The sequence below is a fragment of the Amblyomma mixtum genome, chromosome 3, assembly GCF_055824585.1.
Source record: "Amblyomma mixtum isolate Tamu chromosome 3, ASM5582458v1, whole genome shotgun sequence".
In the NCBI taxonomy this organism is placed as follows: Eukaryota; Metazoa; Arthropoda; class Arachnida; order Ixodida; family Ixodidae; genus Amblyomma; species Amblyomma mixtum.
Window position 1 is genome coordinate 123495811 of NC_143014.1, and position 17983 is coordinate 123513793.

General features: G+C 44.7%; 1 protein-coding gene across 2 annotated transcripts in view; it reads right to left on the minus strand.

Annotated features, from left to right (window-relative positions):
• Megf8 (multiple EGF like domains 8) overlaps window positions 1-17983 on the minus strand; it is a 139793-nt gene that overhangs the window by 72954 nt on the left and 48856 nt on the right. For both annotated transcript variants that reach the window (XM_089581048.1, XM_089581046.1), the window contains exons 15-23: window positions 17499-17712; window positions 16991-17182; window positions 15146-15322; window positions 13598-13762; window positions 10128-10294; window positions 9372-9619; window positions 5226-5513; window positions 3255-3419; window positions 336-510 (exon numbers count right to left, since the gene is read on the minus strand). In XM_089581048.1, coding sequence (XP_089437174.1) covers window positions 336-510; window positions 3255-3419; window positions 5226-5513; window positions 9372-9619; window positions 10128-10294; window positions 13598-13762; window positions 15146-15322; window positions 16991-17182; window positions 17499-17712 — 1791 coding nt within the window. The remainder of the gene's footprint in view (window positions 1-335; window positions 511-3254; window positions 3420-5225; window positions 5514-9371; window positions 9620-10127; window positions 10295-13597; window positions 13763-15145; window positions 15323-16990; window positions 17183-17498; window positions 17713-17983) is intronic.

Genomic DNA, 17983 nt, shown 5'->3' on the forward strand with positions numbered 1-17983 from the left:
CCACTCTGTATCCTCAAGCAGAATCCACAACAGCTGAAGTGACCACACCAGAATTGAAATGTTCACTATGCCTCCCTAGGAAGTCATCAATAAACAAACAGTTGCCACAATTTTATTTATTACCCAAGCTCCAAAATAGCGGACATACAACCATTGTGTGTCTTAAGATAAGTTCCAACAATGAATATGAATGAAATGTTCAAAAGCACTTTTTTTTTTAAAAAGCTCAATACTTCTTCAATGCATCCAAAAATCTCTTCATTAGAAATGATAGGAAAGGATTATTAAAAGTTGCAAACCAGATCTCTTTCCAAAATGGTAAATTGGCTGCCTACCAATGGGAACAGTGCCCGTGGTGTTGAGGACTCGCCAGTCCATTGCCTCAATGCTGTAGGCAAGCGTTTTGTCCTGGAACCCATACTCTGGAGAAAACCCTCCAATGAGCACCAGCTGCTGATTGTCCACATTGGTCAGTGTGAGACCTGCCAAGGCTGGCACATCTGGGGTTGTCTGGCAAATGTGGCACAAATACACACAAAAAGATTACATAATTAGATTGCAGACACAGCAGTCTCATATTCATGCCTATTAATGAGTTCACTAGGCATGTACACATGTGCAGAGATCAGCATGTTACAATGACTCAAACAAGAAGCCTAGTCATTCATTCACTCAATCATTAATCTGATCTATCACAAACTCATTTACTGCCTTAGCTCACACTTTCTCATTTATTCATACCCTCATATCCGCCCATCTATAAAGGTTTTGAGCATTTAAGAGTAGCTAGATTTTTATGCGCCAAATCTACATTGTGGACTACGAGGCTCACTGTGGCGGAGAGCTCAGAATTAATTCCAACAATCTCCGCTTCTTTTCGTGCTAGGAAATCTCAGCATGACGACGATTTCGCATTCCGTATTTACACAAATATATACAGTAGAACCCCGTTCATACGTTTTTCACCGGACCGGGAAAAAAAAAACGTAACAGCCGGGAAAACGCAACAGTGAGGAAAGCACCGAAAATTAATGAAAACAGTGCAGCTTTGACTTGAAACAATTAATTTCCGCAAATTGACCCTAGGACTTTAAAAAATCGAGAATGGTGGATTGCAGTTTCTTTCGCTCGCTGGAAAGAACAACGCGTTTCTCAATAGCAAAGGCCGCATTGCTGTCAGCGTCGCTTTGCGGTGCGGCCACACCGCACGCACGCAGCAGTGCTGTGCAGTTCACGCACTCACTGCAGTCCACGCTGAAGCGATGTTGTGCACAGCGTCAAGCACTGAAATGTTCGTAGGCTGCTCGCCGCGCTGCTCCGCGTAAGTCGCCCTGGCTGCCTGTCGACTGCGTTTAGTACGTCCAGCTTTTCCTCAAGGGAAAGCCCCTTCCGCTTACTCAACGCTATCACGCCATCAAAGCACAATAAAGATGTTGTTGCGACTGAGAAGGATGAAAAGGAAATTGCACGGGCCCTGCCGACTGGCTCCAGCCGAGCCACCACCGCTGTCACTTGCAGACAGAGGAGAGTTAAAAGATAAAAAGAAAGAGTGAAAGAAAAGACGCGCTGATAAGCGACCACAGCTGCACGCCTCCTCCTCACCACCTCCCACGATAAAGATCGCGGCGTTCGGCGTGCGAGGCAGATAGCCATCTAGTGGCGGCCTCTCCAACTCGCGTGCGGCTTCTTGCAGCCAGTTCCGTAGCCAAGCCTGGCCAAGACTCGTCAAAAATCAAAATGCCGGTTGGCGCGCATTGCCCGGTTGGCGCGCATTGCCCGGTTGGGTTCGGGGAGCCCGGTTGCGACGTATCGTGCGGGATCGTTTCCTCGACTACGACGTAACAGCGGGGTTCCCAATACATTGGATCCTATGGAAGCTATGCCGGGACCCGAAGAAAACGACGTAACAGCCGGGAAAACGCAGCAGTGAGGAACGTAACAGCGGGGTTCTACTGTAGTGAGTTTTTCTTCGTAGTTTGCTGGTTTTAGAAAGCATCTCGCATTGTATTCGGAGCAAAGGTACGAATATATTGTAACTTTTTTCTCGCTGCTTCTTCAAACATCTATGCTGAGCTACACCACCAGACTTGCAAGCTGCTAGGAGACACCAACTTTTCGATGACCCTAAGGCCATGCGGTGCGCATGGGCAGAGGAGAGGGTGGCTATCAATGTGGAAATAAAGTGGCACAGGCCACTGAGAAACGGAAGTCACTAGAAGAGTGCTCTGGAATAGGGGAAGGAAAGAAGGAAAGAAGAACATAGATGCCAGCGAGCATCACTGACGTAAACGGTTGAGTGTTCGCCGTTGTTGCCGCTGGGGGGAGTGCCATCTTTAATTCAGACAGATTCAATTGGGCGGATTGGCTTGGATAGGCTTGACAACTTCTATAATTCATTGCAGACACTCAAGTTAATTACAAGTGTTCCCACCGGCCTAATTTACAAAAGATGCGCAATCCTGGATAGCCGATCGCATTGATAATGGGACAGCAGCCGCATCCACTGCTGCATAAACGACACCGCCATGCCACTAATCCAGGTCACAGCCAGGCTAGAGACAGCGGCGTGCAGGCATAGCTACCCTCCAGCCCAGCGCTACTCTGGCGTGTGGGGTGCTAGGGGGACGCGTTGGGGAAAGGAGGGGAGGGGAAACAAACTCTGCCCTCGCATCGTATGTCAGGCAGCGAGCTGTGTCTGTTGTGATGCATTCGTGGCACACATGTGGCCAAGACGAAGGCACAACTCGAACTCAAATACATGCTAATATCATCACCAGCAAGCGTACCCTTGGAAATAACACAATTTGCAATTTTCTATTATTATCACTAGCACACATATCTTTAGAAATGGCAGAATTCGTGATTTTTCATGCTGGTTTTTCTCACCATAGAGTATTTTCATTTTTTAGTTAGCAGATTTTCGAGCTGTCTGATTTTTCAGACCATCTCTCAAGTTCAGCTGAGTCTGAAAAATTGGTCAGCGATATTGAGAGCTCTGATTGTATAGTGGAGTTTGTGTTGCAAAATAACGCTAGGGTAAAAAGCTTGAAGTTTTATAATGCACAATAAATGTACTGAGAAATTTGGTGCTTTGCTTATTTCGAAATTCCGTTCATCTAGAATCTTTTCACCAATTCTACATCTTCGAGTTAACAAGGGTTACCATGCACTGGCAGGCCAGGTTACTTAACTAATGTGACTAACACCTCAAGTGAGATTATCAGCTGAAATCCAGTGGTTCCGCTCCCACTTACCGGAACGCGAGTCCAGGTGTAAAAGTCCGTGGCAAATTTCCAGAAGTCACCAAGAACGCCCGTTGCATTAAGACCACCGAAGATGTACATGCTGCCAGCTACCATTGCAGCACCATGGAAGCGACGAGCTGTGGGAGCCTGGCCCACCTCACGTGACACGTTCAGCTGAAACGCAAGAAACCAGACACCCTGGACACTGAAAAAAGGTTCCTGTGCCTCTTCTATCACAGTTACAGTGACAAAGTAATGGGATTTTGAGGCTTACAATAGCTTCTAATTCAGATGTTAATGAATATAACAGATATGCTCACCTGGTATTATCTAGCTTATATCAACCACAGGTTAATCACTGCACTCAGGTCATGACAATGACACTTGAAAAGATTGCACCTATCCATATTAGGACCATAATCTACAGGTAGTCACAAGTGCCTATTAATATATTTGTTTATTCCTTGAATTTTCCAAGTTTCCTTGCTTTATTTCTATTCAGTTAACTAAAACATATAGCTGAATCAATGCAATGTTCCACTAAATGCACATGCTGTATGCTACGCAACGTCATTACTGTAGTGATACCGTATTTATTTGATTCTAATGCACACTTAAAAAAAAAAAAATCCCCTAAAAATGACACGCGCATTAGAATCGAATACAAAACTGAAACTACACCAGCAATGCCTATTGCCATCAACGTCACAAAATGGTGGCTTAGTATTTTTTGTGCACTGATATTACTGATATTGCCTACCTAGCCTATGTGTAGCCTATCGCAGTATGATTACCGATAGGCTTCATGAGCAACTGAGGTGTCCTGTCAACAAGGAGCCATCCTGAGTTTTAGCCTACACTAAGACGTCAGTTCAGAAGACGCAGTGAGCTCACTGTGACACTGGGTGGAAAAAAAAAGGGGGTGACATTGTGTGTGGAAGTTTTCTAAGCACACACTGATGCAGCCAGGCAGCCTCACGCCGAGCGCACAACCACCGCTGAAACTCTCAGTCTGGGGTGCACAGCGTCTTGACACTCTGCCAAGTTCACTAAGCTCCTCAGAGCTGCTGGAGCTCCCTTCGAAAGATAAAAGCGCCATGATGTTATCGGAACATATTATCTCAGCGTGCTGCCAAGGTCTGCACTGCAGATGCTGATGAAGGCGCAAAGGAATGAGCTAAGAAAAGCTAAAGCTTTAATATAAGGTCATCTTGTGTATGGAGGCAAGTGGCAATCATGCAACCTCACGTGTGTTTTGTGTTCCTGAAACTTATATGCGTGATTGGCGGCCACATCTGGCGAGGCAGAAAGGCCTAACGTGGATGAAGTTCAAGGCCAGCAGGTACTTTCATTTCATTTATTTACCCTAAGGGCCCTTTCGGGTATTACATAGGGGGGGAATACAATTCAAAATTGGTTATATATGCTTGATTACAATTTTCTGAAAATGAGATGATTTCCGGTTCGAAGGCATGAAAATCTGGTGCATGCTATAATTGAAGTCATTATTAAAGTCATTGCACTTTTTTTTTTTCTGATTCTGAAAAACCGGTGCACGTTAGAATCGAGTAAATATGGTAAGTCAAACTCCTAAGTAGTTGGCTTAGCCAAATGCGATGATATATCATGAAGTAACACTTACAACAAATTGGGAAAAAAACCTCATTTAGGCAGCACCTTGTACACTTATGCAGGTCCTATAGGACAGTCGAGCGGCACTGGATGGGCAGTCTTTATAGAAGAATACAACATACAAACCTGAAGATAAATTCTAATTTCCCACCACAGCTAATGCTGAAACATTCATGTTGCACCCTTGTAACCATTCGGTGAGATTTTTTTTGTCCCTTTTTACAACGAACTGATGCTTAGTCAGCGATAATGGCAGTCTGATCTACTTGTCAGCTAGTGAAACAGTAAAATATGGATCTATTAGGCCAGCCATAAAAGGAGAAAAGTGCAAAACAGTGACATGCCCACCTTCTTCCAGCGGTCGAAGTCAAGGTCGTAAACATAGAGTTCATCACTGTCACCCCTGGCAGGGTCCATGCCCCCAAACAGCCACAGGAGATTGGGCTCCAGAGACAGCAGCGAGTGGCCCAGGCGTGAGTGGGGCAGCTCAGAGGTGCCCCCTAGGCCACCTCCTTGGACCTGCCCAGTAAGCCGCTCTAGCTCAAACAGCAGGCTCCATGAAACCTGCCCTGGCACCAGAGCTTGGCCACAATCAGCAGCGCCATACTGGTCCCCACAATGGCAGAGCCGGTATCCCTGCAGCCACAGGATGACCAACATTTGCAGCTCTCAGGGCTTTGACACAAAAACTAAAGAAAAAAGAAAATGTGACCAATTTGCACCGAAATGGCAAACATACCAGTATATAGTAACTTAAAGTAAACAAAAAAATGTCCCACAAGGATATATGACCAGTCATAATGGTAATACGCATAAAAAAAGTCCAGTATTATTAAAAAATGTGTGCAGTATATGCTAAACTGACTTCACTTCAAAATCAGCTAATATGCTGAAACAACTACACAGAAGATGCAGATTTGATTTATACAGCTAAAGTGATTTCACTGTTGAACACAAATATTTAACAGCGATGTGAGAGGGGTGGCCACAAAAGTAATGCCGCTAATTTTTCCCCTGTATTCGAATTAACTGACCAAAGCAAAAAGCTGGACCTGGGCAAAAAAATTTGTGGGAACGAGCTGGTTTTATCTGACGAAGTTTGCAATTACCATATATTTCCATGTAAAAGTCGACCCCTTCAACTCATAGCCCTTGCACGCCAAAAAGAAAGTTGACTCCAAATATAAGTCAATGCATACCCCTCCTCACCACCTCCACATTCCACCTCCATGCTTCACCCTGCCACCGCATTTTGTTTTGTAGTTTCCCACAGGATGGCATTGTGGAGCACACACAACTCAAAGGCCATAAATGCATAATGACAGAGACAGCAGTCTGAAGCCAATGGTGATCAAAAGTAACAACGTGATGTTCCACCCTGCCTCCGCAATTGCGTGCGGCCCAATTGACTATAGTGGCAAACCAAACTGCAAATGGTTCTGTATTTACGGATTCCAACATGACATATGACCTGGAGATTGTCGGAATCGCGAGTTCGCCCTCGTACTGCCGAGGAAGCAACTGCCAGTGCGAATGGGCCTGGAAAATGGAGCGTAATTCGAAATTTCTTTATAAACCGATCTACATAAGAACTAACGACTTTTTCTGACGCATCTACCTGAAATGGGCACCAGCAGAGGGAGCTTAATACCTGCTGCTCATCCAAAACTACCTTAGACCCCACAGGTCCACATACAGGTCGGCCCCGAACTTTAGAACGGTCGTTTTTTTGGAGGAAGGTCAACCTAACCTAACCCTCTAACCACGGCCCACCGTGGTTAGAGCACATTACTTTGAAACTGGTATCTATGGTTGCGTTGCAGTGAAGCATGTGTTGTACTCTGCATGCTCAGTAAAGTGGAAGACTGGTCTAGTTGGTTTGCCATAATTAAGAAGCAGTGCACCAGAAAAAACAGATCGAGCATTCTTGCATAGCACCCTAGATCTTCGCATTAACCAGGCTGGTGCACACCATTGCTTCAAATTATCCGGTCAAATTTACATTAGAAATTACAGGACCACAGAAATTCTTTGAATTATATGGGATTTATAATTAATCGAGTCCAAATTATTGAGGTTATGTTTTCACCACAGTCACACAGATGGTGCTGCCATACCAGTCCACAATTATGGGGTCAGTGTCCGACGCTCATTACAAATGATAACTTGTGATTGATCTCCTACAGGCAGTTCCAGGTGTCACATTCACAAATGTCTGCTCGCTGTGTGCAGAAGTTCTGCGCTATAACAGAATATTATTGGATGCTTGGCTAAGAGAATAAAAGCCTCAAGAAGTGTAGAAATAGATCTACGATACATTCTTTTTCGTCACAACAGTGCTGCTGCCATGCCAGCAGCACTGTTGGACTGTACTTCCCTATGTGCCCCGTATACTGACTTGGCATCATCATATTCTCATCTTTCTAGCTCACTAAAGTATACGCTCCACAAGTCAAGATTTGAGAACGAGACCATCACTCACTCAACGAAAGCATGATTATGCCACAAGGACCATCTGTTTACACTACACATAAGTACCCCCGGAAGCAGAAGATTGGACAGACATCACCGTAGCTCAGTTGGTAGAATACCGGATGCGAATTTCGGAGGTTACGGGTTCCGATCCCACCGGTGGCATGTAGTCATTTTTTCGTCTGCCTTCTAAACAATTACCTTTAAAATAATTATCCTATTTGGTCTCCCACAGATGAACACCACAAATTAAAAAAAAAGATCCTCTATGCTCCTTGGTTTCAGTGACTGCTGGCTTGCGTCATGTATGGTATACAAGGAAGGCACACATGCTTCTGTTTTACTGGCATAAGGCCATAGGAGTTGGCAGAGATCATACCAAAAGAACAGCACATGTCCGGGAGATGTGGCAGTACTACATGCGAATTTCATGAATTTTGAACTAGCAGTGCCAGAGAAAAAAAATTTAAGGGCATTACTTTCTGGGTGCCAATAGTATACTAAATTTTCATTATGCAGAAAAGATCCCTTATGTCCCTTGAATGAATAGATTAAATATATCATTCCATCATCATGTTCCCCACAAGTTTGGAAATTTTGGGTATGCAGAACCATAACTGCACTGAAGTTCATCATCACCATCATCTTTACCCTCGCATGTTCCTCCAATTAACCCTGTCCTGTGCCAGCTGCGGCCACCTTATCCCTGAAAACTTCCTAATCTCATGCACCTACCTGCCTCTCTGCTGCCCCCTGCTATGCTTGCTGTCTCTTGGTATCCACTTCACTATCCTTAACGACTACCAGTTATCTTGCTTTCGATTTACATGCCCTGTCCATGAACATTTCTTCCTCTTGACTTAGATTACAATAACACGTTTGTCCTCAATTTAGGCATTTTAACCCTTCTCATTAGCCTCGACGTTTCTGCCCCATAGGTGAGTACTGGAAAGATGTAGCTGTTATATAACTTTTCTCTGAGAGATACTAGTACACTGCCAGTCATGATCCGAGAGCAGTACCTACCAAATGCACTTCACCCTATTCTTATTCTCTTAGTTATTTCACTCTTGTGGTCCGAATCTGTGGTCGCTACCTGTCCTAAGTAGGGCCGCCGCGGTGGCTCAGTGGCTATGGTGCTCGGCTGCTGACCCGGAAGACGCGGGTTCGATCCCGGCCGCGGCGGTTCAATTTCTTTGGAGGAGAAATTCTAGAGGCCCGTGTACTGTGCGATGTCAATGCACTTTAAAGAACCCCAGGTGGTCGAAATTTCCGGAGCCCTCCACTACGGCGTCTCTCATAGCCTTAGTCGCTTTGGGACGTTAAACCCCATAAACCAAACCAAACCTGTCCTAAGTAGGTGTATTTCCTTACCACTTCCAATGCTTTGTTGCCTATCCTAAACTCATGTTCCCTTCTAAGGCTGTTGAACAGCACTACAGTGAACATACCTCGTGTATCGCCAGATATTGTAAAGAAAACTTCGATTCTTGACTTCAAAGTGATAGAAGTCTGTAATAAGGGAGTAATTACTCATAGAAGTCTGTGTACAGAAATTTTCTTCTCCCCATAAATATTTGAATACAGTCACTGCATGATTACGTTTGACAAGAGAACCGACAATTTCACAATGTCATTCAAATGCCCTGTCTTCACGTGAGGCAAAAGCAACACCAAAATCACAGTTCTCAGAAGTAAAAATGCAATTAATTGACTTGTAGTTGGTTGAACTAATAGTAAAAGTGCTGTCAGATAAAAAGCATTGCTTCTAAAAACAACAAAAAAGCCACAAGAAACAGCTCAAAGGTTGTTACTGATAAGTGAAAAAAGCAGTGCACTTGGACTTGTGGTCTTCTTATAACCTTGAATGCCCATATTGACAGGCATGTACAACAAGCGAAATTGGACCAAATTCACTAGATGACAAGTTACCACTTTTGTATGTCATGACCCATGCAGCACCTGGTACCTTTGGCTGTGCCTGCTAGGTACAAATTTGACCTCTGGTAGCAATGACCCCACCTTTTCACAAAGCCCATGGTGCTGGCTGGCTGAACACTCGTTGGGACAGATGGCCACCTGGCAGTGGCTGCCCACATAGCCACGACTACATGCACACTCCCCACTGGGGCTGCACACACGCTGTGGCTCAGACAAGCAGGCGATGGGGCAGTCCAGGCGGCGAAAAGTGGCACTGAATCCTTGAGGCAGGCGGCCACGTCGAAAGTACACCGACAGCCAGCCTGTTGGCGACACTAGGGTGATGGGTGCTAAAGACAAAGAAAAGGGTTGACAAGACGGTCAAATGGAAAAGCACCCACAACTACATGCAGTGCAAATTGAAGGTAAAATTTCAATAACACATCTAGAGCTAGTTGATTCCTACTGAGCACACAGTGCAAAAGCACAAAGAAAGCTCATAAATGCACAAAAAATATGATGCCAGGATTTGGTATGGCATAAGTTTGGCTAACATCTAACTTTTTTCTGTTGTAAAGTAGCCTCATCACAATATATTCCTCAAGCTTACCATGAGAAGCAAGGGTACTTTTTTTAGTCGTAATGCAGTGTTTCAAAGAAATTTATAATAGAGGGTTCAAAAACAATTTCTGCTGACCTTGCTTGATCAGTTGTGATATGATAGCAAACAAAGCAGACGTAACAGCACGTATTCTGGTGGGACTGAATGGCAATGTAATAAAGATTTTATAATGGCATAACTCCATCTATTATGCACCGTAGCACTAAAATTATGTTCCCAAGCAAACTGCACCATACCTGTCAGATTGGTCCCACAAAAGGCTCCCAGTAGCACGCTCTCCTCACTGCCACGCACAGCAGAGAGCACAAAAGGTGGGACACCTGAGTACACATACACATGGTTCTCAGGGCATGGAATCCTAAGGTTCGGAAGCAGTGTTATCTCCAAGGTAGCCCCTCGATGCCTGGTTAAAAAAAAAAAAAAGAAAGAGAAGGCATGATTTAGCTCACATGCAACATCATTTTGGGCATCAAAATGCCTTGCTAGACCATTTTGCATGCAAGCGACTGCAAGCAGGGTTTGAAGTCAGGGGGGGTCTCGGGGGGGGGGGGGGGGGGGGTCTCAGACCCCCCCCCCCCCAATATTTATGAGGGGTCTAAGACCCTCTCGCCTTCATTGTCTTTGGGTACTGGCGAATCGAAAGCTGCACACAGCCTGTCGAGACTGTTCAGAAATGCTACCTTTATCCATGTTTAAAAAAATATTGTAAAGTAGTGGTTTCATAAATGTGCATACGATAGAATTACCGACGCTTCGTTTCACTGTAAGATGTTTTACTTCAGATACCATCGAGCACACTGGCAGAGCGTGGGCATCGAACAACAAGAAAAACTGTATCCACTAAGGAACGGAGACTTCTACCAAGGTCTCTATTCAGCCCTGTTCTATGCCAGCTGCAACCACCCTAGCCAAGCAAAATTCCCTGATCTCACCTCTCTCTCCCCTGACCCTCTCTGCCACTCCTAGCCACAGTTTCCTTCCCTTGGAATCCCCTCTGCTACCCTAAGCGAGCACTGCTTATTGGTTATACGCAGAGAATTATCTGGAGATAAACAAGCACCTCTGAATCTTGGTTCCCCACAATGACCTTAATAGGGAATAAAGAACATGCACCGATTGTCAGAATTTCTACTGTTAAAACCAGACCACTGCTAATGACTTCATTTTTGCAAAAAGCTCAATTTTGCAATTTTCATGAAAGGCTTGCGATAAGCAGAAAAGTGGGTCCAAAAACAAGTGCTACAGTGACACAAATTAAATTAGAACATCCACATTTTTGGGTTACCATACTCTGGCAGTGCAGGCTCTCCTCAGCATGTCTAAATTAAAGCAAAAGCCAGGACTGATAGTTAACTTCTATCTTCAATGATGAAATCATAAAATTCCTCCTGAAGTTAAACACTGTTTTAACTGCTTCTTCCGAGATATCCAGACCTACTTACATCTCAGTAAGACATGCCAGTCACACAGGCTCCCTACACATGGCTCTTACATGTATCTTGACATCATGTATACTGTACTTCCTGCATGCCTTCTTGCAGGCATGTACAGTGATGTGATTGGCTGAAGCCATTTTGGAGCAGCTTTTTGGAGCAGCCAAAAGGGAATTTTGGAGCAGGGAAACAAGCTTTTGGAGCAGCTCAAAGCTCATTGCCAAGTGAAAAAATTGACTTTGCGAGAAGTAAAATAGTAAAATAAGGAGTAAACCTTTTGGAACAAGAAGGTGCTGTTCAATAGGATGTTAGGGGCATTTCAATGCGAGCAAAATGCAAAAACACCCGTGTACTCAGATTTAGGTGCATATTAAAGAACCCCAGGTGGTCAAATTCTGGAGTCCCAAACTACGGCGTGCCTCATAATCAGATCGTGGTTTTGGCAATAATTTAATTAAATTAGAGGCAATAGTGAAACATCATATGTTGGCCCAAATAACTAATTTTAAAACTTCAGTGTCATGTAATCTTTTATGCGACCAAGTATAGATCAGCCCTGTGTTATAGCCGCCAAGCCCCTATAGGACAGCAGTTATAAATGGACAACAAGGAATTCACTGGAACTTTTATTTAAAAATGACTAGAATGCAGATCACAAGCTTACAGAAAAACAATGAAAAAAACACTATCAACGTTTCGAACTGAATAATAATTATGTACACGACAGCACAACTTTTCGGCTTCTTGGCCTATCAAAAAGAAGTGGACCTATTCTGTGCCTTTTTTCTGTGAGCAACATCATTCAGTCTTTAACTGCAAAATACTGCCTAGTTGGCTGTCTTAGGCGACATTTTGTCAACAGCAGCTGAAAGCCTTGTTTTCCCTTCAGCAACCAAGGCCTGCCCACTTTCAGTATCACCAAAATTCTTCGTCTTTATGCCATTGTTGATGAGCAGCTCTGCATTCACCAGCATTTTCTTTGCTGTTTCTACTTCCAGCTTGAGGGTTTTGTCAGCATCACTTGGTGTCATCTTGGGCAGATTGGCACGCTGCCGTTTGGCAGCCTGCTCTTCTTCAGCTGCCAAACGTTCTCTGTACCTTTTGCTTGCCCCTCGCACTGCTTTCGGAACGTGAAAATACGCGTTTGGCGCAGCTTTGGCGCAGAATAACAAAAATGTAGCAGGATGTAGCAGGTTTTGCCTTTTGGCGCACATCGGCGCAATTGGCGCAGCTATCACATCACTGCATGTAACATACAGGTGAAAAAATGCTTAAACTTGGTTACTTAGTACAGTCTTTGTCAAAAGTAACCAGGCTGCATGGTTTGCTTCTCACTCGTATAGTAGCGCCCTCACGGCTTCCCTTAAGATCGAAAAGTTCTTTGAAGGTGAGAAGAGGGGTTCTTGTTACCATACAGAGATTTAGAGCTTGAGGGCTGGCATAATAGCTTTAATATACAACTGAGAAGAAAAACGTGCAGCCTGGTTACTTTTGACAAAGACTGTACATACTGGCAACGCTGAGGTTATTTTGTTGCACAAGTTCGATGCACCTGCCTGCATTTGTTACTTGATGCAAATAAATGAATAAATAAAAAAAAAACAAGCAGAATCAAAATCAGAATGTGGTGTGCTATGCTGTGCTTGCTATTCATTGTTTTTTTGAAGGTGATGAGCACAGCTGAGTGCATATTATACGTGTACAGTGAGCGCTCCATACAGTGTTCACAAAAACAAAATTACCTACAAAGCTAAACTTTAAATACAGCAAGCACTGAACTACATACCAGTAGATTTTTGTTTTGCTGGATTGAATTTATATTCCTTGACACTTTGAACTGTTGTCATAAACTAAAAGAAGGCCTCCTATCTATTTTGGTCAAGTCTTCTCTGATTCACAAAAAGAGTGCTTGTCTGGTATACTGCAATAATTTATTGAACAGAAATAAAAACTTTTTGAGATGCATCTCACTTCTTTCCTGTGAGAATAAAGAATAACAGCCAAGGCATAACAAATAATGTACCTACCTTGACAGAAGAAAAGCGTTCTTCAATAAATTTAAACAAACATGCATTTCCTTGCACAAAAAGGCAACAAGGGTATGTGCATGGCAATAATGAAGTGTCGTTTGTGTTTGACCAATATAGCCATGTGATATACTGTGAGGAGACCACAAGACGGCAACGTTTAAAGAAAAAGATAGAGCACCACCTCCATGTGCTAGCCAGTGATAGTGAGACAGTGAGGCGGGCAGAAGCAGCAGGTGAGCTTACAATGAGAGTGTGTTGTTACTGCTGGCTGAAGTGCTGGTTAGGATCCAGAGGCAGTGGCGGGCCTCCACAGGACCCTCCACATCTGGAACACCCAGTCCACCTCCACCTGATTCCACATACACAATACGCTTGGGGCTACAGTCAATGTAGCAGCGGCCTCCATTCCTGAAAAATCCACAAAGAGCAGCATAGGATCAAAGAGCAAGAGACGGGAATCTACAGCCAATATTCTGAAAATGTGGGGCAAGAATTTTCTTTTTTCCCCTAGCCAAGGGGCATTGTAATGTATTAACAAGCTAAAAGCTGTCGCCATAACAACAATATGCATTTGCACTAGTGCGGGGACTCCCCTTGCTCTGTAATCACTGGCTACGGTGGGAACTAGGAGCACCATATATATATTTGTGTAAGGGCCGCACTTTTTTTCCGTGGTTTTGATGGGGTGCAGCCCTTACACAGGACAGACATTTTTCCATAAAATTTTTCTGTCTACAGAAGAGCCCCAATGATAATTATGCGTCCCTTTTTTTATGCCACGACATGCATTTTTATTAGAAATTAGTGCAGTCCTGGTAAATTCTTCAAATATATATCAATGCATTGAAAGTATGGAGGATAGGACATGCACCTGATGACCGGCATGAATTAACAACATAAAGTAAAACAGGTTGCTACGTCAGTTTACTAGTAGACGTCACGTGATTAAGTTAACATCAAGATCCTCCGAAGATCTACCGCTCGAGTGACCGACGGCTCGGAGCGGCATGCCACACGTGCAACCTGCGGCCGTGTGAGGTGGCGTTTGCCTGGCCCGCATTTCAGCGCACTTTACTGTCGAAGGCCTTGCAGAAATCAATTACATGTTCATTTTATTGTGATGTTATTGTGAAATAGTGAACTGGTAACAAGGTTAGACCTCTTATAGAAAACCGCAACTAGGCTCATAGCACTTTCGTTACGGCTTTGATGCGAAGTGTGCTAGGTGTAACAATACTGGGTGAACGGCATGCTACTATGGCGCCCAGGCCTTGTAGGTGGCATGACGCCACAAAGAAATGCACCGCCAGCGTGCGTGCACCCTATTTTAGTTTTTTCGTGCAGCATTGCATTTTGTCTTTTCTGGTGCAAACGCCGAGCACACAAGACGAATTAGCAGCGCTGCAGCACCGCATGTTCACAGTTCCAGGTGGAGTCCGGCGCACGGGATGACGCTTGTAAGGTTGTACTGAGTGTCGCAGGTAGTTATCATGTCTATCAGCTCCCAGTGTAACATAAAACGTGGGCAAAAAACTATGCACACAGGACGCGATTCTTTTTTTTGGCTGACTTTTTTTTTTCCCAAAATACCAGCTGCCATGTTGGGGGTGAGGTCCTTACACAGGGGCGGCCCTTACACGAGTATATACGATATGTTTCCACATGTGCCATGTCGTCTTTCACGGTGACCAAGAAATAACATGACTGCAAAAGGAAACTTGCACTCATTCACTTTGTTGTTTCTACCGAGAACTGTAGTTGAGAGTCATGCAAGCTTCGGGCCAGACATACCTGGGATCACCAAAGTACCCTAGCTGGCAGGTTTCGCAGTGCTTCCCTTGGGTGTTGTGCAGGCAGTAGCAGTCTCCTGTGCTCGAGTCACACATGCCTTGCGTAGCATCACCATGGCCATTGCAAGCACATTTGCGGCATCCGAAAGGACTAGTAGCATTCCCAAAGCTCCCTCTCCTGGTTGTTCGGGCACAGTGGAGAATGATAGTGTGAGAGGGAAGAGAGAAATAACTTTATTTTAATTCATTTTGAAATATTTTGAGCGACAGATACTGCAGACTGTGCTGAATACAGTGAAGCTCAGTTCATTTGATTCTGTTCCATCCATATCATCTGTCAGCCCAGCATTAAAGATACCATAGCAGCATTTCAGCCAATTACAAAGGATGAGAACAATAAAAATAAATGGGATAGAGATGCTGTAAAATACCTGCTTTGAAAACAGCTTAATATGTTTTGCAATGTTTCACAGAGTATCCCCTAATATTTCTCATGCAGAACTGGTTGGAGGGCTAAAAAGAAAGTATAAAATAAAACAGCTGTCATCGAAGCAACTTCATGCATTTTTCTATTGATTTATGGTAAAGTGCATATTACAGTGAACTCTCATTATCTACAACTCTCATATCTTGAAATATTGGTTAAGATGAAAATTTTGCATCTCATGCAGTAGGCACCACGTGTTTGTCACTGCTTATCTTGAAATGGTATCATGACTAAATTCGTACATCTCCAAATCTGGCCTGTGAAAGCTGGAAAAAAATTTGCAGAGCTAAGCTTACTGGCTTTGCTCGTTAATCAGTGAAAGCTGATTGGCATTAGCAGTAAAGGAGTCTGGAGTGGCAGGCCTGATTTGGTGCTTCATAGGTGACTGCCCGTTTTGGCATCTCTACGCTCACATATATACTTGGACTTCCAATCGCTATCTCCAGTTTATCGCATTCCCAGCACATGTCACGGACATCAGGCTTAAACATATACGCATGCTGAGCTTCGCAATGAATCTGTCACCGCTGCAGCGCCGCGCTTCTACTATCCTGCACAGAATCCACGGCAAACCGATTGCTACGAGTAAAACCGGTAGACCAACTGCTACAACATGGTGCAAACACAGGGCAACAGCTGCGTGGAAATCCTCTGGTGAGTCTTCCTCACCACGACCTCTCCAAAACGTGACTGTGGGCCGACCGCCGTTGACTGGCTTTCCCCCTTTCGCAAGTAACAAGCATGCCCCCCTGCTATGGCTTACTGTTTGGTACCACTGATCGGTCCCAGCAAGCACCGTCCTTTCCCCCTCTCCCATCGGTGCATCCAACCAGCGGTGTTGACGTGGCGTGATGCTAGTGCTCCTAGCAGCGGCCAGCTGTATTGACGAGGCTTTTAACGCAACAGTGCGAAGGGTCCTGTTCAGCGGAAAACACGGCGTCGGAGGTGAGTGAAGAATCCCCAGAGAAGTAACCTAGGTGGGCCATCTAGGTCACGGGACCTTGTGACATCATCCCAACCTGCCCACCGGATTGTGATTAATGATTGGCAGTGTGAGGTTCCTCGAGAAGAGTAACGTAGATCTCACAAGCAATGAGGACTTCCCGCGATGCTGAAGCCTGTAGCCCCACACAGACTAATGCCGATGCACGCCACCTCCAATGCAACTAGGCACTGATGACTGTGATTACAGAGTTATAGCATAACGCGATATACGATATGCTACCGCGATCCGCTTCTGCGGGGCACAACACAATGCAGGAACTGCATAGATCCCAACTCAACAACACACAAGACACTGTAACCTGAACATAGGCATCCAGCAGAAAAAAGTAAAATGACAGCTCAAGGCCTCAATACCTGCAAAGATGACAGTGGGCTCCTTCAGTGAGGTTGTAGCACCGATCACAATGGCCTACTCCACGCTCACAGCTGCTATGGTTATGGCAGCCACAGTCAACATCACACCTTGGCCCCGTCCAGCCAAGATGGCAGATGCACCGAAAATCGGGTGCCTCTGAACAGTGGCCATGAACACAATGCTCAGCACACCTGGAAAACATGAAATACCGGAGCTTTACTTCATGCACAACACAATACATAGCAAATACAAATAAAATAAATAAAACTAGTGTAGTAGGCAGGAAGTTGTCATTCCGCTGCAAATCTACATACTAACATGCATGAAAATTCCAATCAAAATTTCAAAGAAATTTGAATTCCTTCTGAAATTTCAACCCTATAGGAATTACAATTTCATTATACTGGTATGCTCTTTGAATTTTAACCGTTCCAGAGGCCTCCTCAAATGCAATGAACATAACACTACAACAAAAAAACTTCCTCGTCCCACCAAACAGATACATACGTCTTAACACAGGTGGTGGTGCCATCGCCTTTGAAGCCCCGATTGCACTGACACCGATAGCTGTTGGCGGTGTCATAGCAGCTGGCATCTGGGTGGCAGCGGGCCAGCTTGAGCTTGCACTCATTCACATTGGGGCACTGGGCATAAGACCAGGACGCCTCCCGGGGGCCACCCAAGGATGGGAACTGCTTGCGCACACGCTCCGAGCAGGTGCCTGCCAGGGTTCAAACAATACAAATGCAGCATGTCTCTGCGCAGCTCCCTCTTCACTGCCACCTAAGAGACCGGCACCAGTTTCATGAGAACAGCTACCTTTCACATAGTGCACACAAGCGTTTGTTCCCAAGCCAGAAGCTGAGCATATTTACCCCTGGTTACTAGCCGGGTGCCCACTGCTATACACAATAAGTGCAATGAGACAAAATAAAACAGCAGAGTTAAACGGGCACTGAACAATGGCAAAGATCAAAGCACGAAAGAATTAT